At 47.2% G+C, this 23,605-nt stretch overlaps 1 protein-coding gene across 3 annotated transcripts in view; it reads right to left on the bottom strand.

Moving 5' to 3' along the window:
• The window catches only part of CLPTM1L (CLPTM1 like), a 269,603-nt gene that overhangs the window by 20,669 nt on the left and 225,329 nt on the right, over positions 1 to 23,605 (bottom strand). For all 3 annotated transcript variants that reach the window (XM_063922687.1, XM_063922689.1, XM_063922688.1), the window contains exons 12-16: positions 17,134 to 17,184; positions 16,616 to 16,698; positions 15,463 to 15,497; positions 14,471 to 14,526; positions 14,343 to 14,387 (exon numbers count right to left, since the gene is read on the bottom strand). In XM_063922687.1, coding sequence (XP_063778757.1) covers positions 14,343 to 14,387; positions 14,471 to 14,526; positions 15,463 to 15,497; positions 16,616 to 16,698; positions 17,134 to 17,184 — 270 coding nt within the window. The remainder of the gene's footprint in view (positions 1 to 14,342; positions 14,388 to 14,470; positions 14,527 to 15,462; positions 15,498 to 16,615; positions 16,699 to 17,133; positions 17,185 to 23,605) is intronic.

Raw genomic sequence — 23,605 nt, 5'->3', positions numbered from 1 at the left:
CTTTTTCCCCTCGTGATCACTCACTAAGAATCATACTGTATGATTAATACATAGAATTGATTGCAGCAAGTATTCGGAAGGTAATGTGCTATGCAAACATATACTGCTCTTGAGTGCATATGATAATTAAACATATTAACTTACCTTACATGGCCTTGGAACTTATTCGTAATAGACGAATTCTAATCCCATAAGCAGTCACAAAGTTACAGTATTGGATAGTAGAGCCGCAACATTTCATATTAATATGTTACAAGGTATATTTTTTCTAGCAAGTGAATTGTCATAGCAAAGTGCATAGGAACTTTTGAAAGGATCAACTCCACACAACCAACTGCAGTGCTGCGGCATCAGTGAATAGAACCGCAACAGTATATGACATAACACATTGTAAAGTGATTCCTCTCGATAAACAAACTCTCTCTTCTCAGACGTATAGAATCCCAAAGCCATCAAGAATTATTGATTTGGCGGATCCTCATTTGTATAATTATATTAGGAACAGTGTGATAAATGGCCCAGGTCCTGTAAACAATAACACCACCACGAATGGGAATATAACGAATAATACACAGTGAAAAAAACTTTCTATAGATACAGTATCTTTTATTATTAAATATTTTTTCCATATATATTTCACATCATTTTAATTGATCTTTATTAAAAGTTACATTTTAAACTGATTAACTTCTCTTCTTCTTCGTGCGCCAACCAAGAGACAATCTTTTCTATCCTCCTTCTTGTTCTCAAACCCATTGTCTATGGCAGCACCCCCAACATATGACTGCGAATTAAAAATTACAATATATGTATTAATGGGGTATACATCATATCAAAAAGAATATATATTAACCTTTGAATAGTGCAGAAGATTTCCCTCCCCCCTTACCCTTTATTAATTGACATGTGTATCTGGCATTGTGGGGGCATATCTGGCACTGTGGGGACATGTGTAGCTGGCACTGAGGGCATAGCTGGCACTGTGGGGACATGTGTATCTGCACTGGGGGCATATCTGGCACCGGGGGGACATGCATAGCTGGCACTGGAGGCATCGCTGGCACTGTGGGGACATATGTATCTGCACTGGGGGCATATCTGGCACTGGGGCATAGCTGGCACTCTGGGGACGTGTATCTGGCACTGGGGACATAGCTGGCACTGTGGGGACATGTGTATCTGCACTGGGGGCTTATCTGGCACTGGGGCATATCTGGCACTGGGGGGACATGTGTAGCTGGCCCTGAGGGCATCGCTGGCACTGTGGGGACATATGTATCTGCACTGGGGGCATATCTGGCACTCTGGGGACGGGTATCTGGCACTGGGGACATAGCTGGCACTGTGGGGACATGTGTATCTGCACTGGGGACATATCTGGCACTGGGGGGACATGTGTAGCTGGCCCTGAGGGCATCGCTGGCACTGTGGGGACATATGTATCTGCACAGGGGGCATATCTGGCACTGGGGGGACATATGTATCTGCACAGGGGGCATATCTGGCACTGGGGGGACATATGTATCTGCACAGAGGGCATCGCTGGCACTGTGGGGACATATGTATCTGCACTGGGGGCAAATCTGGCACTGGGGGGGGGGCATATGTATCTGCACTGGGGCATATCTGGCACTGCGGGGGGGGGACATGTGTTGCTGGCACTGGGGGCATCACTGACACTGTGGGGACATATGTATCTGCACTGGGGGCATATCTGGCACTGGGGGGACATATGTATCTGCACAGGGGGCATATCTGGCACTGGGGGGACATATGTATCTGCACAGAGGGCATCGCTGGCACTGTGGGGACATATGTATCTGCACTGGGGGCAAATCTGGCACTGGGGGGGACATATGTATCTGCACTGGGGGCATATCTGGCACTGGGGGGGGGGGCATATGTATCTGCACTGGGGCATATCTGGCACTGCGGGGGGGGGACATGTGTTGCTGGCACTGGGGGCATCACTGACACTGTGGGGACATATGTATCTGCACTGGGGGCATATCTGGCACTGAGGGAACATGTGTATCTGGCACTGTGGGGACATGTGTCTGCACTGGGGACATATATGTATCTGGCACTGTGGGGACGAAAAAACGGGGCTATGATATGAGGTCATACTCCTACAAACGTCATACCGAAAGGTGTGCGCTCAAAAATGGGGTGTGGCTTTGTGACAACTATGCCACGCCCCCATTTTTGCGTGCACGCCTACGGCGCACGCATCATAGTGCGTCTTGCTCTTGACTACAGATCTTTTCTGGCTCTTCGCTTCTGACTGGTTGGCCACCCCTGGACTAGCCTTTACTGCTCTTACTGTTTCAGTTTATTCAATGAACTGATGCCTTTTACCTGTTCTTCGTGTGCCGAAGTAGAGTATATAGAGCTTTCATCGTCTGATGAGCATCATGTGTAGCCTGTGAAGTGGATGATTTATTTATACTCAGTTTATCAGCTTGACTTATTTGGAGAAGCTGTTGGAGACATACCGTATGTAGGGAGCTGCATGTATGGATTCTAATGAACCCCATTCCTGGTATCGAGACTGTTGGAATTAAACTTTCAGCCAAACTGGACAAGGTCTGTGCAAACATCACCCAAGAGTGTCTACCTATACCTGGTGTTGATCAGGGACCTGAACCTCCAACCATTTACACATAGACCATCCTGTACCAGAACAGAGAGGATAATAATAAGATTTTACTTACCGGTAAATCTATTTCTCGCAGTCCGTAGAGAATGCTGGGGACTCCGTAAGGACCATGGGGAATAGACGGGCTCCGCAGGAGATAGGGCACTTTAAGAAAGCTTTGGACTCTGGGTGTGCACTGGCTCCTCCCTCTATGCCCCTCCTCCAGACATCAGTTAGGGAAACTGTGCCCAGAGGAGATTGACAGTACGAGGAAGGATTTTTGTAAATCTAAGGGCGAGATTCATACCAGAAACACCAATCACACCGTATAACTTGTGATAAACTTACCCAGTTAACAGTATGAACAACAACATAGCCACGGTACCACCGAAAACTATAACATAACCCTTATGTAAGCAATAACTATATACAAATCTTGCAGAAGAAGTCCGCACTTGGGACGGGCGCCCAGCATCCACTACGGACTACGAGAAATAGATTTACCGGTGAGTAAAATCTTATTTTCTCTAACGTCCTAGTGGATGCTGGGGACTCCGTAAGGACCATGGGGATTATACCAAAGCTCCCAAACGGGCGGGAGAGTGCGGATGACTCTGCAGCACCGAATGGGCAAACACAAGGTCCTCCTCAGCCAGGGTATCAAACTTGTAGAACTTAGCAAATGTGTTTGAATCCGACCAAGTAGCTGCTCGGCAAAGCTGTAATGCCGAGACCCCTCGGGCAGCCGCCCAAGAAGAGCCCACTTTCCTTGTGGAATGGGCTTTCACTGATTTTGGATGCGGCAATCCAGCCGCAGAATGAGCCTGCTGAATCGTGCTACAGATCCAGCGAGCAATAGTTTGCTTTGAAGCAGGAGCATACAGGATAAACAGCGAGTCAGTCTTCCTGACTCCAGCCGTCCTGGCTACATAGATCTTCAAAGCCCTGACTACATCAAGCAACTTGGAATCCTCCAAGTCACGAGTAGCCGCAGGCACCACAATAGGTTGGTTCAAATGAAAAGATGACACCACCTTCGGCAGAAATTGCGGACGAGTCCGTAATTCTGCCCTGTCCATATGGAAAACCAGATAGGGCTTTTACATGACAAAGCCGCCAATTCTGACACACGCCTAGCCGAAGCTAAGGCCAATAGCATGACCACCTTCCACGTGAGATACTTTAGCTCCACGGTCTTAAATGGCTCAAACCAGTGGGATTTCAGGAAACCCAACACCACGTTGAGATCCCAAGGTGCCACTGGTGGCACAAAAGGGGGCTGAATATGCAGCACTCCCTTAACAAACGTCTGAACTTCAGGAAGAGAAGCCAGTTCCTTTTGAAAGAAAATGGATAGGGCCGAAATCTGGACCTTTATGGACCCCAACTTCAGGCCCATAGTCACTCCAGACTGTAGGAAGTGCAGGAACCGGCACAGCTGGAATTCCTCTGTAGGGGCCTTCCTGGCCTCACACCAGGCAACATATTTTCGCCATATATGGTGATAGTGTTTTGCTGTCACGTCCTTCCTAGCCTTTATCAGCGTAGGAATAACTTCATCCGGAATGCCTTTTTCCGCTAGGATCCTGCGTTAAACCGCCATGCCGTCAAACGCAGCCGCGGTAAGTCTTGGAACAGACAGGGCCCCTGTTGCAACAGGTCCTGTCTGAGAGGCAGAGGCCATGGGTCCTCTGTGAGCATTTCTTGCAGTTCCGAGTACAAAGTCCTTCTTGGCCAATCCGGAACAATGAGTATTGTTCTCACTCCTCTTTTTCTTACAATTCTCAGCACCTTGGGTATGAGAGGAAGAGGAGGAAACACATAGACCGACTGGAACACCCACGGTGTTACCAGGGAGTCCACAGCTACCGCCTGAGGGTCTCTTGACCTGGCGCAATACCTTTGTAGCTTTTTGTTGAGACGGGACGCCATCATGTTCACCTGTGGCAGTTCCCATCGATTTGTAATCTGAGTGAAGACTTCGTGATGAAGTCCCCACTCTCCCGGGTGGAGGTCGTGCCTGCTGAGGAAGTCTGCTTCCCAGTTGTCCACTCCCGGAATGAACACTGCTGACAGTGCTTGCACGTGATTCTCCGCCCAACGAAGAATCCTGGTGGCTTCTGCCATCGCCACTCTGCTTCTTGTGCCGCCCTGGCGGTTTACATGAGCCACTGCGGTGATGTTGTCTGACTGAATCAGCACCGGTTGGTTGCGAAGCAGAGGCTCCGCGTGACTCAGGGCGTTGTATATGGCCCTTCGTTCCAGGATATTTATGTGCAGACAAGCCTCCTGACTTGACCACAACCCTTGGAAGTTTCTTCCCTGAGTGACTGCCCCCCATCCTCGGAGGCTCGCATCCGTGGTCACCAGGACCCAGTCCTGTATGCCGAACCTGCGGCCCTCGAGAAGGTGAGCACTCTGCAGCCACCACAGAAGAGACACCCTGGCCCTCGGGGACAGGGTGATCAGCCGATGCATCTGAAGATGCGATCCGGACCACTTGTCCGACAGATCCCACTGAAAGATCCTCGCATGGAACCTGCCGAAGGGAATGGCTTCGAATGATGCCACCATCTTTCCCAGGACTCGCGTGCAGCGATGCACCGACACCTGTTTTGGTTTTAAGAGGTCTCTGACTAGAGTCACGAGCTCTTGAGCCTTCTTCGCCAGGAGAAACACCTTCTTCTGGTCCGTGTCCAGAATCATGCCCAGAAAAGGCAGACGCGTAGTAGGAATCAGCTGCGACTTTGGAATATTTAGAATCCAGCCGTGCTGTTGCAACACTTCCTGAGAGTGTGCTATGCTGATTAGCAACTGCTCTCTGGACCTCGCCTTTATGAGGAGATCGTCCAAGTATGGGATAATTGTGACTCCTTGCTTTCGAAGGAGCACCATCATTTCTGCCATTACCTTGGTAAATATTCTCGGTGCCGTGGAGAGCCCAAACGGCAATGTCTGGAATTGGTAATGACAGTCCTGTACCACAAATCTGAGGTACTCCTGATGAGGTGGATAAATGGGGACATGCAAGTAAGCATCCTTGATGTCCAGAGACACCATAAAATCCCGCTCTTCCAGGCTTGCAATGACCGCTCTGAGCGTTTCCATTTTGAACTTGAATTTTTTCAGATAAATGTTCAGGGATTTTAAATTCAATATGGGTCTGACCGAACCGTCCGGTTTCGGTACCACAAACATTGTGGAATAGTATCCTCTTACTTGTTGAAGGAGGGGAACCTTTACCACCACCTGCTGGAGATATAACTTGTGAATTGCCGCTAACACTACTTCCCTTTCTATGGGGGAAGCTGGCAGGGCCGATTTGAGGTAACGGTGAGGGGGCATCACTTCGAATTCCAGCTTGTATCCCTGAGACACAATCTGTATAGCCCAGGGATCCACCTGTGAGCAAACCCACTGGTGGCTGAAATTTCGGAGACGCGCCCCCACCGCTACTGGCTCCTGTGGAGCCCCAGCGTCATGCGGTGGATTTAGTGGAAGCCGGGCAGGACTTCTGTTCCTGGGAACTAGCTGTATGGTGCAGCTTCTTTCCTCTACCCCTGCCTCTGGCAAGAAAGGACGCACCTCTGGCCTTCTTGCTTCTCTGTGATCGAAAGGACTGCATTTGGTAATACAGTGCTTTCTTAGGCTGTGAGGGAATATATGGAAAAAAGTTTGACTTCCCAGCCGTAGCTGTGGAAACTAGGTCCGAGAGACCGTCCCCAAACAATTCCTCACCCTTGTAAGGTAACACCTCCATGTGCTTTTTGGAGTCGGCATCACCTGTCCATTGCCGAGTCCACAGGACCCTTCTGGCAGAAATTGACATTGCATTTATTCTAGAGCCCAGTAGGCAAATGTCCCTCTGGGCATCCCTCATATATAGGACAGCGTCTTTTATATGCCCCAGGGTCAGTAAAATGGTATCCTTGTCTAAGGTATCCATTTCCTCAGACAGATCATCTGTCCATGCTGCTACAGCACTCCACATCCAGGCAGACGCAATTGCCGGCCTCAATATAGTACCTGAGTGTGTATAAACAGATTTCAGGATACTATCCTGCTTCCTATCTGCAGGATCCTTTAGGGCGGCCGTATCCTGTGACGGCAGGGCCACCTTTTTAGATAAGCGTGTCAGAGCTTTATCTACCCTAGGGGAGGATTCCCAGCGCATCCTGTCCGTTGGCGGGAAAGGGTACGCCATAAGTAACCTTTTGGAAATCAGCACTTTCTTATCGGGGGAATCCCACGCTTTTTCACATAATTCATTTAACTCATGTGAAGGGGGAAAAGTCACCTCTTGCTTTTTCTCCCCATACATATACACCCTTTTGTCAGGGACAGGGTTTACCTCTGATATGTGCAATACATCCTTCATTGCTATAATCATGTAGCGGATGGCTTTAGCCATTTTAGGCTGCAATTTTGCATCATCGTCATCGACACTGGAGTCAGAATCCGTGTCGATATCGGTGTCAACCATTTTGGATAGTGGGCGCTTCTGAGACCCTGACGGCCTCTGCACTGTAGGATCAGGCATGAGCTGAGACCCCGACTGTCCCAAGGCATCAGCTTTATCCAACCTTTTATGTAAGGAGTTTACATTATCATTTAACACCTTCCACATATCCATCCAATCAGGTGTCGGCGCCGTCGGCGGAGACACATCATTCATCTGTACTTGCTCTGCCTCCACATAGCCCTCACACGCGTACCGACACACCACACACACAGGGGATGCTCTATATGAGGACAGGACCCCCACAAGGCCTTTTGGAGAGACAGAGAGAGAGTATGCCAGCACACACCCCAGCGATATATGACCCAGGAATCACACAGTAACTTAGTGTTTACCCAGTAGCTGCTGTATATATATTAAATGCGCTAAATTTATGTGCCCCCCCTCTCTTTTTACCCTTTCTACCGTGAGTCTGCAGGAGAGAGCCTGGGGAGCTTCCTCTCAGCGGAGCTGTGGAGAGAAAATGGCACTGGTGAGTGCGGAGGAAGAAGGCCCCGCCCCCTCAGCGGCGGGCTTCTGTCCCGCGATTTTGTGTAAAATTAATGGCGGGGGCTCATGCATATAACAGTGTCCAACTGTATATATGCTGCTTTTGCCAGGAGGTATCTAATTGCTGCCCAGGGCGCCCCCCCTGCGCCCTGCAGTGACCGGAGTGTGTGTTAGTGTGGGCGCAATGGCGCACAGCTGCAGTGCTGTGCGCTACCTCATATGAAGACAGGAGTCTTCTGCCGCCGATTTTGACGTCTTCTTTCTTCAACCCGCCGGTTTCTGACTTCTGGCTCTGCAAGGGGGACGGCGGCGCGGCTCCGGAGGACAAGGTCAGGTCCTGTGTTCGATCCCTCTGGAGCTAATGGTGTCCAGTAGCCTAAGAAGCGCAACCTAGCCGCAGTTAGTAGGTTTGCTTCTCTCCCCTCAGTCCCACGTAGCAGAGAGTCTGTTGCCAGCAGAAGCTCTCTGAAAATAAAAAACCTAACTAAAATACTTTCTTATTAGCAAGCTCAGGAGAGCTCACTAAAATGCACCCAGCTCTGTCCAGGCACAGATTCTAACTGAGGTCTGGAGGAGGGGCATAGAGGGAGGAGCCAGTGCACACCAGTAGTACTAAATCTTTCTTAGAGTGCCCAGTCTCCTGCGGAGCCCGTCTATTCCCCATGGTCCTTATGGAGTCCCCAGCATCCACTAGGACGTTAGAGAAACATATTTCTACCATATACGGTGATAATGTTTTAACGTCACGTCTTTCCTAGCCTTGATCAGGGTAGGAATGACCTCCTCCGGAATCCCTTTATCCGCTAGGATCCGGCGTTCAACCGCCATGCCGTCCAACGCAGCCGCGGTAAGTCTTGGAACAGACAGGGCCCCTACCGCAGCAGGTCCTGCCTTAGAGGAAGCTGCCACGGATCCCCTGCGAGCAACTCTTGCAGCTTCGGATACCAAGTCCTCCATGGCCAATCTGGAACAATGAGTATTGTTCTGACCCTGCTTCTTTGTATTATTCTCAACACCTTGGGTATGAGAGGAAGAGGAGGAAACACATAGACCGATCTGAACACCCAAGGTGTCACCAGAGCGTCTACCGCTACCGCCTGAGGGTCCCTTGACCTGGCGCAATACCGCTTTAGCTTTTTGTTGAGACGGGATGCCATCATGTCGATTTGAGGCAGTCCCCATCCGTGATCTGTGCGAAGACTTCTTGATGAAGTCCCCACTCTCCCGGATGCAGGTCGTGCCTGCTGAGGTAGTCCGCCTCCCAGTTGTCCACCCCCGGGATGAACAACGCTGACAGCGCGCTTACATGGCCTTCCGCCCAGCGTAGAATCCTGGTCGCTTCTGCCATGGCCATTCTGCTCCTTGTTCCGCCTTGGCGGTTTATATGAGCCACTGCCGTGACATTGTCTGACTGAATCAGAACCGGTTTTCTCCGAAGCAATTCCTCCGCTTGACGCAGGGCGTTGTATATGGCCCTCAACTCCAGGACGTTGATGTGGAGACAAGACTCTAGGCTTGACCAGAGACCTTGGAAATTTCTTCCCAGTGTCACTGCTCCCCAGCCCCGGAGGCTTGCTTCCGTGGTTACCAGGACCCAGTCCTGAATGCCGAACCTGCGACCTTCTAGTAGGTGAGCACTGTTCAGCCACCACAGGAGAGATACCCTGGTCCTGGGAGACAGTGTGATCTTTTGATGCATTTGTAGATGGGACCCGGACCACTTGTCCAAAAGGTCCCATTGAAAGGTCCTCGCATGGAACCAGCCGAAAGGGATGGCCTCGTAGGAAGTCACCATCTTCCCCAGGACCCGCGTGCAATGATGCACTGAAACCTTTTTTGGTTTTAATAGGTTCCTGACCATAGCTATGAGTTCCTGAACCTTTTCGATCGGAAGAAAAACCTTTTTCTGGTCTGTGTCTAGAATCAGCCCCAAAAAGGTTAGACGCGTTGTAGGGACTAGCTGGGACTTCGTTATATTGAGAATCCAGCCGTGTAACTGCAACGTCTTCATGGACAGAGACACGCTGTCCAGCAACCTCTCCCGAGATCTCGCCTTTATGAGGAGATCGACCAAGTATGGGATAATTGTGACCCCCTGCCTGCGCAGGAGCACCATCATTTCCGCCATTACCTTGGTGAAAATTCTCGGGGCCGTGGAAAGCCCAAACGGCAACGTCTGAAATTGGTAGTGACAGTCCTGCACTGCAAATCTCAGGAACGCCTGATGCGGGGGGAATATCGGAACATGAAGGTAAGCATCCTTTATGTCCAGGGACACCATCCAATCATCCCCCTCCAGGCTGGCGATGACCGCCCTGAGTGATTCCATTTTGAACTTGAACCTCTTCAAGTACAGGTTCAGAGATTTCAGGTTTAAAATGGGTCTGACCGAACCGTCCGGTTTCGGGACCACAAACAGGGTTGAGTAATATCCCTCTCCTTGCTGGAGATGAGGAACTGTGACAATCACCTGTTGAATATACAATTTTTGGATTGCTGTGAACACTAGCTCCCTCTCTGATGGGGAAGCCGGCAGAGCCGACTTGAAAAATCGGCGAGGAGGCAAGTCTTCGAATTCCAGCATGTATCCCTGGGAAACAATCTCTAATGCCCAGGGATCCACCTGCAAATGAACCCAGACGTGGCTGAAAAATCGAAGACGAGACCCCACCAGATCTGCCTCCCCCCGGAAAGCCCCAGCGTCATGCGGTGGACTTTGCAGACGCGGGGGAGGACTTCTGCTCTTGGGAACTAGCTGTGTGCAGCTTTTTCCCCCTGCCTTTCCCTCTGGCAACAAAGGATGATCCACGTACCTTCTTGTTTTTATTGGAACGAAAGGACTGCATTTGATAATGAGGTGCCTTTTTTGTATGTTGCGGGGGGACATAAGGTAAGAAATTTGACTTACCTGCCGTAGCGACGAGATCCGAGAGGCCGTCTCCAAACAACTCCACCCCCTTGTAAGGCAAGGACTCCATATGCCGCTTTGAATCGGCATCTCCCGTCCACTGTCGGGTCCACAAGAGCCGCCAAGAAGAAATAGACATAGCATTTATTCTGGAGCTTAATAAACAAATGTCTCTCTGAGCATCCCTCATATACAAGGCAGCATTTCTGATATGCTCTATGGTCATTTGAATGGCGTCCCTATCTAAGGTGTCAATTTCCGTAGATAAGGAATCTGCCCATGCTACAACCGCACTACAAACCCAGGCCGACGCCATAGCCGGTCGAGCAATAGTACCGGAATGATTGTAAATGTGCTTTAAGGTAATTTCCTGCCTGCGATTAGCAGGTTCCTTGAGGGAAGCCGTATCCTGAGAAGGCAGTGCCACCTTTTTGGACAAACGTGTCAGCGCCTTGTCAACTTTTGGCGAAGATTCCCAGCGTATCCTATCAGTTTGTGGAAAAGGATACGCCATGAGAATCCTTTTGGGAACTTGTGGTCTCCTATCCGGAGATTCCCAAGCCTTTTCGCACAAGTCACTTAATTCAAATGAGGATGGGAAAGTGACTTCAGGCTTTTTCCCTTTATACATGTGTACCCTCGTGTCAGGGACAGGGGGTTCCTCAGTAATATGCAAAACCTCTTTAATGGCCATAATCATGTACCGTATACCCTTAGCCACCTTTGGCTGTAATTTTGCATCTTCATAGTCGACACTAGAGTCAGTATCTGTGTCATCGATCTGGGATATGGTGCGCTTCTGAGACCCCGAAGGACCTGGCGCCACAGGGACAGGCATGGACTGTCCCTAGCTTCTGCTTTGTCTAATCTTTTATGCAATAGATTGACATTTGCATTCAAAACATTCAGCATATCCACCCATTCCGGTGTCGGCATTGCCGACGGCGACCTGACATTCAAGCACTCCCCATCCACATTAAGCGAGCCTTCCTCGTCAAACATGTCGACACACGCGTACCGACACACTTCACACACAGGGAACCCCTTTCCTGAAGACAGTATCCCCTGTCAAGGCCCTTTGGAGAGACCGAGAGAGAGTAAGCCAGCACACACCCCAGAGCAATAACCCTGGAGACCAACACAAATTGTTTTTCCCCAGCAGCGCTGTATAATATGTAAACCGCCAATTATTGTGCCCCCCCCTCTCTTTTAAACACCCTTTCACCGTGTGTAAGCAGGGGAGAGTCCGGGGAGCTTCCTCTCAGCAGTGCTGTGGAGAGAAAATGGCGCTGGTGAGTGCTGAGGGAGAAGCCCCGCCGCCTCGGCGGCGGGCTTCTGTCCCGCTCAAACTTAGTGAAATATGGCGGGGGCTCTTTTATATACATGTACAGAGCCCACCTGTACATGTATATATTCTTTATGCCATGCAGAGGTTTATATTGCTGCCCAGGGCGCCCCCCCCTGCGCCCTGCACCCTTACAGTGACCGGAGTATGTGAGGTGTATGGGAGCAATGACGCACAGCTGCAGTGCTGTGCGTTACCTCAGTGAAGCTGAAGGCTTCTGCCGCCTGACGACTTCTGTCTTCTGTACTTCTAGCTCTGTGAGGAGAACGGCGGCGCGGCTCCGGGGGTGGACGCTCAGTAAGAACCTGCGTTCACCCCCTCTGGAGCTAATGGTGTCCAGTAGCCGAGGAAGCAGAGCCTATCTTTGACAAGAAGGTCTGCTTCTCTCTCCTCAGTCCCACGATGCAGGGAGCCTGTTGCCAGCAGTGCTCCCTGTGAAAAAGTAAAATGTAGAAAGAAAAAATCCAAACAAAAATGCTTCTAGGCAGAGAACTCTGGAGAGCTCTCTGCAGTGCACCCATCTTGCTCTGGGCACAGTGTAAAACTGAGGTCGAGGGAGGAGCCAGTGCACACCCAGAGTCCAAAGCTTTCTTAAAGTGCCCTATCTCCTGCGGAGCCCGTCTATTCTCCATGGTCCTTACGGAGTCCCCAGCATCCTCTAGGACGTTAGAGAAAAAGTTTTTGCAAACAACATAATATGAGTGGTTGTTGGTGTTACTGTAAGTGTACCCTTGTCACTTTTGCCGTTCTTAGACATGATAAATAATCAGCACTTTCACAGTGTACTACACAATTTGTGACTGTAACCACTTTATCTCTCTAAAGTGATATCAATCTGACCCTACCCATGCATCGGCATTGAGGATCAGGAAACCAACTGACAAACTTATTTAAAGTCAGCAATCACACTAGTAGTCAGTCACATGTTATATATTAGTCATATGAGCACATAATCAACTACAAACACATTTCAAAGGATGTAGGAGTACATAATACTGAATTCTGTTTTATGCAGACTTTAACGTATTCAGACGCAAATGTGAAGAAAACCACAGTAATGTACTCAGACTCATACGCAATAGGCACTAAACGTAACTATTCATACTAACAAAAATAGATAGAATTTTAGTGCTGTATAACCCGTACTCAGTAGAGTGGGATACAGGGAGACTCACCTCACTTCCAAGATCGATCAATATGTTAGCGAACATTGAGTGGATCCAGACGCTACTAGTGTACACTGTCGCCCCAGGAACTTTAAGTGGACACAGACGCACCGGTCATACAGACACCTGTACTGCGACCGGGTCTCCTCACGGTAACGCTTAGTGAACACAGACGCAGCGGCCTATGCCGAGACCCCTCGTGGTAGCTTCTGAGACGGAAGTGAAGCAACAGTCCATGGCGGGAGACCGACGGAAACTGGTCATGAACTGGGGGGAGGGGCGACCAGGAGAGCATCTAACTCCCCACCGCTGACATCAACCCTAGGAATCGCAGCCTCATACTATTCCTGGTGCCTTATGATCCCTAAGGCCTAGCGCTGGAGCACCCGTGGTGGCGGCGCGCCAGCTACTATTTGGTAGTCTCCTCCCAATACAGTGCGGCTGTGTCCGTTATTCCCCTTCTAAGTGGAACAGATTACCTTCTCCTCGTGCTCCGGCCACAGCCTGGGAACGTCTGCTGGACCTGCTAGTATATCCGACACAGACGCCCGTCGAGACAGCACTTGTACCGTGGGTAAGCGTTGTTGCGATCCGGCGGAGAGTCGCTGGAGCGACTCTTTCCAATATGCGTATAAGACGCTGTTAGGAAAGATCACTCAGAAAACGTAGTAAGACTATAAAAATAAGATAAGAAAGCTTAGGGCTGCCAAAAACAGCAGCCCTGTGACCATGGTCCGGCTCCTGCCGCGCCAAACACAAAACCGATTTGCCTGACCCTGTGGGCGGGGATATATGGACGGGCCTGTTGCATCCTAGGAGGGCTGAAATCTTGTGATCGTTTGGTGCCAATCGGCTGTTGCTCCATCATATCCCATTGTTATCCTGTGGATAACCTGTGGACCCTGACGGAGAAAGTTTTAATATATGGCTTCCATATGTTCATACTTTATCCCCATTAATTAAAGAAGCTTTACGGAAATGCTTCCAGTCTACCAAATGGTATAATTTAGCAGTCCTTGACTCTGGTGCTCCTTTTTGAATTGTCTCTGGTCCGGGGCATATCCTTCTTCTGTACATGTTCTGAATATTGTATGGTCACTATTTCTTCTCTTGACTGATGTAAGGTACAGGATGGCTCATTTTATTTTTACCATGACTGTTTGTATTGTATACATATACTGTTTGTTATTGATTCTTCCTGTCAATAAAACTTTGAAAAAATAAAAAATAAATATACAAATAATACAAATGTAGTGAAGCGAACATTGGCCACTTACTTTATATGTGAATGCCTTCCATGGTAAATGTGCCACAGATTTCATCTGAAATTGAAAAGACAGCATTGAAAAACCCTCAGAACTGCTACATCATGTTAATTCTATGTATACCCAATGAAAAACATTACCTTATAATTTACAAATAACTGGGGCAACATGAAAAGGAATCCAAAAGCATAGACACCTATAAGGAAACAGATTAATTCAATTAGAATTGATTCATAATACTGCATTTTTAGCATATGTATCTCTCTGTATAGATATAAAGTAGCATGGAAGAAATTACGAACAAGCTGATATTGGACCCTATTCAGTATCAGTAGAAGATTCTACTAAAAAACAGAATCTGCCTCTGATTAAATTGCATGTTGGGGACCGCCCAGCATGCTAATCATCAGCCAATGTTGCAATTGCAGAACTGCGATCGCATTGCTGAGACAGGAATTAGGTTTGACCCCCTGCATACACAGCAAGGCTGCCATTTTTCTGGTCGCAGCAGCCGTGTGTGACGCCATGAGGCTATCCCAAAAATGGTCTGGACCACACCGACGACCTTCCCCCCCCCGCCCCCCCCCCCCACTGCTGTCAATCATAGTGTGATTGCATCATTCTGGGAAAGCGAGCACACTGTGCGGCCGCAATGCATGTGCAATACTCCAAGAATTGCCCATTTGAGATTTTCTGAGTAATGCGAACTGAATGAGGGTCATTCAGTACCAAATCTGGCCAAACACATGACAAAACAGACATAAGAATACTCAGACCACTCCCAGGCATGTGTGTACATTCAGTTGACATAAGCTTGGGACTTGGGACTCATGTAGACGTCAACCAATAGAATCACTGGGGGAAATTCAAATGTTTGAAGAGTCAGTTGGGAGCCTGTTTTTTCCTATCTAATAGACAGGACAACACAGACACCCAACCGAATTTTCAAACATTTGAATTCCAACCACTAAGTCCTGTTTTACATACTCAGACAGAGTGGACTAGGTATGCTTCTATATGTTTTTTTTTAACATATGGTACATTTAGGGAACAAAACTAATTAAGAGCTTTTATTTGAATATATAAGATTCAAGGGAAATTATAGTAAATAACAAATGTGACATTTACATACCATTGACAAAGCTGTTGATTAACCAAGAATACCAACTGTAATTGGATAAAAAAAAAAAAAAAAGTTAATAATTCAAGTGCATCTTTATGGTAAAATAAGAAGTTATACAGTTGCTAAAAGTACAAAGCTTTACTTTATTGATCCTGTACACAAAATGGTGAGAAATACCAGTTTTTCTACAAGGTACCGTAGATTTGAATTGTACACTAAGAAGCTTTCACAACTGCACAATTCTGGCAGATTACCTTCTCAATGGCACCTGTCACCCCAAACCAAAAGGACAGGACTCAAAGGGAGTGTCCAGATAGCAACTGTAGATTACTAACAGGAAAATAAAACTCATCGGGGAATATTCAATTAGCCGCTGTGTTTACCCAGTGGCTATTTGCTGGCATAAATCCCTGTGGTATGGGGAAAGGCTATTCAATAAAATATCATTTTTCCAGCAACTAAAATCTGGGTTTCAGGCGTGGATATCCACTGATTCCATGTAAACTGTGGAATCAATGGAGTTTCCCCATGCGCAAACCCCCGATTATGCAGTTTTCTAGCGGATTAAAAGGTGAGGCTCAGTCCACCATCGGGCATTCATGCGTGGGGTAATCCCTGCTAATTGAATTGCTCTGGCGCTACTAATTAAATATCCAACAATAGTTCATTTGTCTTATTTTATTCATGTATGACGTCCCCCTAGCAATATGGTTGGTGCGCCTGTCCTAATGGCAGGGGTGGGCACTGTGTTATTATTGTGTGTGTGATATGCCATCACTGGGTATTTTTCTTACTTAGCTCCAGGATCTGTCTGGATTTTGATTGCATCCCATAAAGGTATTTGTAACTAATTTTCTGCGAACCAGCAGGTAAAACCCATTATACAACGACACTCTATTCTCTTTAAATCACCAAAAAAATTACTGGTTTGTAAGCCACATAGATGAACAGAACTTCATCGTTGCTTAAAGGCAAGGCATGACTGGCAAGATAAAGACAGCCTCTAAACAAATTGCCATCAACATTTGCAGCAGTGGTGTGTATTTTCAGATACAAATTCTGTTCCCACTGAAGCATTATTAGATCAGCATTAATTAGTTCCCCCTCAAAACTTATTTTATTATAGGCATATCTGTGTTAGCTAACAATACAAGTGTCTTACCTTTTGTATCTTATACTCAATAGTGAATAAACTGCCCCTCCAATACATAATGGGTATAATAAGTAAGACAAGTATTTCATGGCCTTGAAAAAAAAGAAGAAAAAAAAAGTTCATTATTGTAGGGGTCTTCTTTTAGCTATAAATAGATTACATACTCTGACATGGCTAAACACACTAAAAGAAGCTTTCACGGTGCTGAGGACAGATGACATTATAAGGTAGAAGAATCACTAATGAAGTTGATGGTGAATGGATGTGTGGTTACTATAAAGGCAGCAGCTTTGTGAGCCACCAGTAATAAAGCCACCGCTGACTGCTGATCTTCTGATGGAGCGGAATAGATGGATGAGGAGTCAGTGGAAGGTTAATACATGAATATGAACTAGTCTGTAGAAATGATAAGCATGCCTTCCTCTGGCAAATATGACTGCCCTCAACTTATTCAGAGTAGTCCATGGTGACCTCTAATAGATGAGAGGTCACCAGGGATAGAGGATGCACTAATACAGAACACTAACCTGGGTATCATATTCTTCCGTTTTCTTTTCAGATTCACTGCAGGCTCCAAACTATGAAACAAAATGATTACATTTAACACTGCAAAAACCATAAAACAAAACAAAAAATTAAATGCGATCTATGCTTTTATCTTACAATATATCTACTGTGAAATGCAGTCTAATCTATGCCAGTGTCTGTTATCCCAGATTGACTGTGTAAGATTATTCCCAACTAAAATTGCACTGAGGTGAGACACCGCATCCTTGTGTTTTGGACATGCTAGTTATTATGATCCTTCCAGGAGAAAAGTGGAGTAGAAGGTGGCGGTGGTAGTATTAGTAGTAGGAATGGGGACTAATCCAGGTCTCCAATATGTAGTAGGGGAGAAGAATGATAAAGCTTCTCAAAGAAAAAAGCAGGGAAATTCCTAAAATAATTCTCAAAGAAAAAAGCAGGGAATTCCTAAAATAATTAAAGAAGAAGGTCTCAAAAACCAAAGCTCTGTGGGGCATAGAGATAGTATACACTACTGTACATAGAAAAAAGTGATTGGACACTGACAGCAAATAGATCAACAAGATTTTATTGACATCAGTACTTTGTAGGTCCACCAGACACCCTTTTTGGCAAACTGTCCCGAAGTTCCTTGACATTAGCATGCAGTATGTTTTGCCATAATGCCTTAAGTACAGTGAAACTGAAGGAGGTAGAGTCGGCCTTGAATGCACCAGTCGCTCCAATGCGTCCCAGAGGTTCTCAATGGGGTTAAGATCTTGACTATGAACAGGCCAGTCCATCCGGGTTACTAAATTTTCTGTAAACCAGTCCAGTGTCACCTTTCAAACATGACAGGTGGCACTGTCGTTCTGATAAAAACATTTGTCTTTCTGCAGAACTGCCACAATGTGGGGAGCACAGAGTTATAGAGAACATCTCTATGCTTCTCAAAGATAATGTGACCATGCATTACAACTAATGGACCCAAGCCGAACCAGCTAAAACAGCCCCACAGCGTAACGTCACCACCTCCATTCTTTACTGTAGGTACTGTACACTCTGGCATCAGACGTTCTCCTGGCAATCTACAAACCCAAACAAATCCATCTGATCTGAAAAGTGTAAAAACAGTGATTCATCATTCTATGACACTCGCCGCCATTTTTCCACTGTCCAGTTTTTGCACTCTTTACACCATCATAAGCGCTGGGCTGCATTCTTCTTTGCGATTAGGAGGTTTATGAGTAGTTGCTCACCCATAATATCCAAGTGCAAGCGACTTCCTATGAAGTGTTCTGGTCGAAACCAGCACATTAGTGGCCATTTGGAACTTGTGTGCAATGGTATGCATTGGACATGCCCTGTTCTTTCGCAGCTTCCTGGTTAGCATTCTCCGATCCGTGGGTTGCTGTTTCGGGGCCTTCCAAGTCGAGGGGCATTCCTGCAATGACCGTTCTTCCACGCATTGAAGACAAAAGACAGTTGATTTAGGAACTTTCCTTAAGGAATTTTAGAGAGATTCTATGCAAATAGACACAGATATTCTCCATGGATGCCAAGTGCCAAATTTTATTCAGGAGCTGTTGGCGGGAAGGAGGGTTTGGGAATTTCCAATGTCCAGCAATCAGGCATCTAGCCGCATTTAATATTTGCATAGAGAGCTTGTCAGCATATTTATCAAATCCTTCCAGTGGGCAGTCAAGAAGAAAAGACAGATTTAGATATATACCGTTATGGTAAGAACTTACCGTTGATAACGGAATTTCTCCTATGTCCATAGGTATCCACAGGATAACATTGGGATATGCCGGAGCGACAGCGGAAATGGCACCAAATAGTCACAAGCTTTCTGGCCTCCCAGGATGCATCGGGCTCCTCCATATAATCCTGCCCACCGACTCAGTCAAATCAGTTGTTTTCACAGCAATTAGGCAGGAGTATCATGTAGAACCCTATTCAGGCGATAAGAACAAACATGCACACCCTTCCATACAAGAGGGAAGAGGTTTAGTGATTGTAAAGATCCTCAAATCAGGTGCGTCAGGGTAGGATCCCTGTGGATACCTGTGGACATAGGAGAAATTCCGTTATCAACGGTAAGTTCTTACCATAACGGTATATTTCTCCGTCTGGGTCCACAGGTTATCCACAGGATAACATTGGGATTCCCAAAGCCATTATCAGTGGTGGGGACGCTCCTGATTACCCAGGAGAACCTTTCGCCGGAATTCCGCGTCATGAGAGGCAAAAGTATCCAAGGCATAATGTCTAATGGATGTGTTAATGGAAGACCATGTGACTGCCTTACAAATCTGTTCTGCTGAAACAACATGTTGTGCTGCCCAAGAAGGACCTACCCTACGTATAGAGTGCGCAGAGACATTAGCCGGAACAGGGAGATCAGCTCGAGAATATGCTTCTGAAATCGTCATTCGAAGCCATCTTGCTAGCATCTGTTTAGTAGCAGGCCATACTCTTTTGTGAAATCCGTAGAGAATGAAGAGAGAATCTGTCTTTTTGATGGCACTGGTATGATCTACGTAGATTCTTAATGCACGGACTACGTCCAGCGACGCTTCTCCCGCAGAAAGTCCCGATACCTGAAAAGCCGGGACTACAATTTCTTCGTTCAGGTGAAACTTTGAGACCACCTTCGGCAGATAACCGGATCTAGTTCTGAGAACTGCTTTATCTGGATAAAAGATCAGAAAAGGAGACTTACACAACAGTGCTCCTAAATCTGACGCCATCGTCAGTAGAAAAAGAACTTTAGCCGTCAACCATTTAAGATCTGCTCTCTTATGTGGTTCAAACGGAGCCCCCTGAAGGATTTTAAGAACCACATTTAAATCCCAGGGTACTGCAGGAGGAACAAACGGTGGTTGAATGTGCAACATTCCTTGAAATAAAGTACGTACATCCTGTAGGTTAGCAATCTTCTACTGAAACCATACAGTTAACGCTGACACTTGAACTCTCAAGGAAGTCACCTTTAAACCTTTATCAATACCTGCTTGGAGGAAATCCAAAATCCTGGATACTTTAAAAGATCTTGGATCCATCCCTCCTTCGTTACACCAATGAATATAGGCCTGCCATATTCGATGATAAATACACTGCTCAAAAAAATAAAGGGAACACTTAAACAACACAATGTAACTCCAAGTCAATCACACTTCTGTGAAATCAAACTGTCCACTTAGGAAGCAACACTGATTGACAATCAATTTCACATGCTGTTGTGCAAATGGAATAGACAACAGGTGGAAATTATAGGCAATTAGCAAGACACCCCCAATAAAGGAGTTGTTCTGCAGGTGGTGACCACAGACCACTTCTCAGCTCCTATGCTTTCTGGCTGATGTTTTGGTCACTTTTGAAAGCTGGCGGTGCTTTCACTCTAGTGGTAGCATGAGACGGAGTCTACAACCCACACAAGTGGCTCAGGTAGTGCAGCTCATCCAGTATGGCACATCAATGCGAGCTGTGGCAAGAAGGTTTGCGTAGTGTCAGCGTAGTGTCCAGAGCATGGAGGCGCTACCAGGAGACAGGCCAGTACATCAGGAGACATGGAGGAGGCCGTAGGAGGGCAACAACCCAGCAGCAGGACCGCTACCTCCGCCTTTGTGCAAGGAGGAACACTGCCAGAGCCCTGCAAAATGACCTCCAGCAAGCCACAAATGTGCATGTGTCTACTCAAACGATCAGAAACAGACTCCATGAGGGTGGTATGAGGTCCCGACGTCCACAGGTGGGGGTTGTGCTTACAGCCCAACACCATGCAGGACGTTTGGCATTTGCCAGAGAACACCAAGATTGGCAAATTCGCCACTGGCGCCCTTTGCTCTTCACAGATGAAAGCAGGTTCTCACTGAGCACATGTGACAGACGTGACAGAGTCTGGAGACGCCAAGGAGAACGTTCTGCTGCCTACAACATCCTCCAGCATGACCGGTTTGGCAGTGGGTCAGTAATGGTGTGGGGTGGCATTTCTTTGGGGGGCCGCACAGCCCTCCATGGGCTCGCCAGAGGTAGCCTGACTGCCATTAGGTACTGAGATGAGATCCTCAGACCCCTTGTGAGACCATATGCTGGTGCGGTTGGCCCTGGGTTCCTCCTAATGCAAGACAATGCTAGACCTCGTGACTGGAGTGTGTCAGCAGTTCCTGCAAGACGAAGGCATTGATGCTATGGACTGGCCCGCCCGTTCCCCAGACCTGAATCCAATTGAGCACATCTGGGACATCATGTCTCGCTCCATCCACCAACGCCACGTTGCACCAGACTGTCCAGGAGTTGGCGGATGCTTTAGTCCAGGTCTGGGAGGAGATCCCTCAGGAGACCATCCGCCACCTCATCAGGAGCATGCCCAGGCATTGTAGGGAGGTCATACAGGCACGTGGAGGCCACACACACTACTGAGCCTCATTTTGACTTGTTTTAAGGACATTACATCAAAGTTGGATCAGCCTTTAGTGTGTTTTTGCACTTTAATTTTGAGTGCGACTCCAAATCCAGACCTCCATGGGTTAATAAATTTGATTTCCATTTGTAATTTTTGTGTGATTTTATTGTCCGAACATTCAACTATGTAAAGAACAAAGTATTTAATAAGAATATTTAATTCATTCAGATCTAGGATGTGTTAATTTAGTGATCCCTTTATTTTTTTGAGCAGTGTACGAGCTGAAGAAGGCTTTCTAGCTCTAAGCATGGTTTAAATTTCCTGTTGTGAAAATCCTTTTGATCTTAGGATAGAGGTTTCAACAGCCACGCCGTCAAAGACAGCCGTTCCAGATGGCTGTGATAACAAGGCCCCTGCATTAGTAGATCTGGACGTTGAGGAAGCAGAATTGGAGCTTCCACGGACATCCTTAGTAGATCTATGTACCAATGCCTTCTGGGCCAGGCTGGAGCTATTAGAATTATGGCTCCCTTTGCTTGCTTTATTTCCTCACCACCCTGGGTAGCAGAGAGATTAGAGGAAACAGATATGCCAGATGAAATTCCCATTTCACTGACAGTGCGTCTACAAGGATCGCCCCGGGATCCTTTGTTCTCGACCCGTATGCCGGAACTTTGTTGTTCCAACGGGACGCCATGAGATCTATCTCTGGAAGGCCCCATCCGTTTTACTAGAGTTTGAAATACTTCCAGGCGTAATGCCCATTCGGTCTCCTGAATGGTGTGTCGACTGAGAAAATCCGCTTCCCAGTTCAGCACTCCTGCGGACAATGCCAGAAGATGGAGTTCTGCCCATATTAGTATGTGAGTTACTTCTTCCATTAGTCTTTTGCTGTGGGTTCCTCCCTGATGGTTGAGGTACACTACTGCTGTTGCATTGTCCGAACGGATCTGGACTGGTCTTCCCTGCAGAATGTCCTTTGCCTGAACTAGAGCCATAGATATGGCCCTTATTTCCAACAGATTTATTGGCAGGTAACTTTCCTTCGTGGTCCATTTTCCCTGGAACCAAACGTCTTCGAACACTGCTCCCCAGCCTTGAAGACTGGCATCCGTTGTCGGTACTTGTCAATCTGCTATCCAAAAGGGTCTCCCCTTGTCTAGATGGTCCGTCTGTAGCCACCAAGCTAGTGACCTTTTTACGTTTACTGGAAGCTTTATCATCTGTCTTTTTATTGTCTGATGCTTTCCATTCCATCTGGTTAGAATGAGGTGCTGCAGGGGGGTATGGAGTGGAATTGTGCATATTCCACCATGTCGAATGTTGACACCATCAGACCCATCAGTCGCATTGCTGCATGGACTGAAACTGTCTGACTGTGCAACAATTCCTGAGTCATTACCTGTACCTTGGATATCTTCTTCTCCGGTAAGATAATCCTTTGTAGACCTGAATCCAATATGGCCCCCAAGTGAACCATCCGTTGAAATGGACTCAGAAACGACTTTTCCCAATTTATGAGCCATCTGTGTCTTTGTAGACAAGCAATTGTCTGTTGGAGATGGTCCAAGATTAACTCCTGGGATTGAGCCAGGATTAAAAGATTGTCGAGGTATGGAAAAATTCTTATCCCCTGCTTGAGGAGATAAGCTGCCATAACCACCATAATTTTGGTAAATATCCTGGGGGCTGTCGCTAGCCCAAAGTGTAAAGCCTGGAACTGAAAATGTTGCTGGAGGATGGCAAACCTGAGGTAACACTGATGGGACCGTGCTATGGACACATGCAGGTAAGCATCCTGTACATCAAGAGATACCATGTATCTCCTGGTTCCATGGCCAACACTATGGAGCGTAACGTCTCCATGTGAAACTTTGGAACCCAAATGTATTTGTTTAACTTCTTGAGATTGAGAATTGGTCGGAATGATCCATTTGGCTTCTGGATTAAAAATAGGCTTGAGTAAAACACTTGTCCTCTTTGTGTCAGGGGTACTGGGATAATTACCCCACACTGAAGCAATTTCTGAACTGCTTCTTGCAAAGCCCTGGCCTTCGACTCTATACGAGACAGGCTGGTGCAAAAAA

Source organism: Pseudophryne corroboree, chromosome 5, assembly GCF_028390025.1.
Source record: "Pseudophryne corroboree isolate aPseCor3 chromosome 5, aPseCor3.hap2, whole genome shotgun sequence".
Lineage (NCBI taxonomy): Eukaryota > Metazoa > Chordata > Amphibia > Anura > Myobatrachidae > Pseudophryne > Pseudophryne corroboree.
This window is presented reverse-complemented; position numbering and strand designations above follow the sequence as displayed.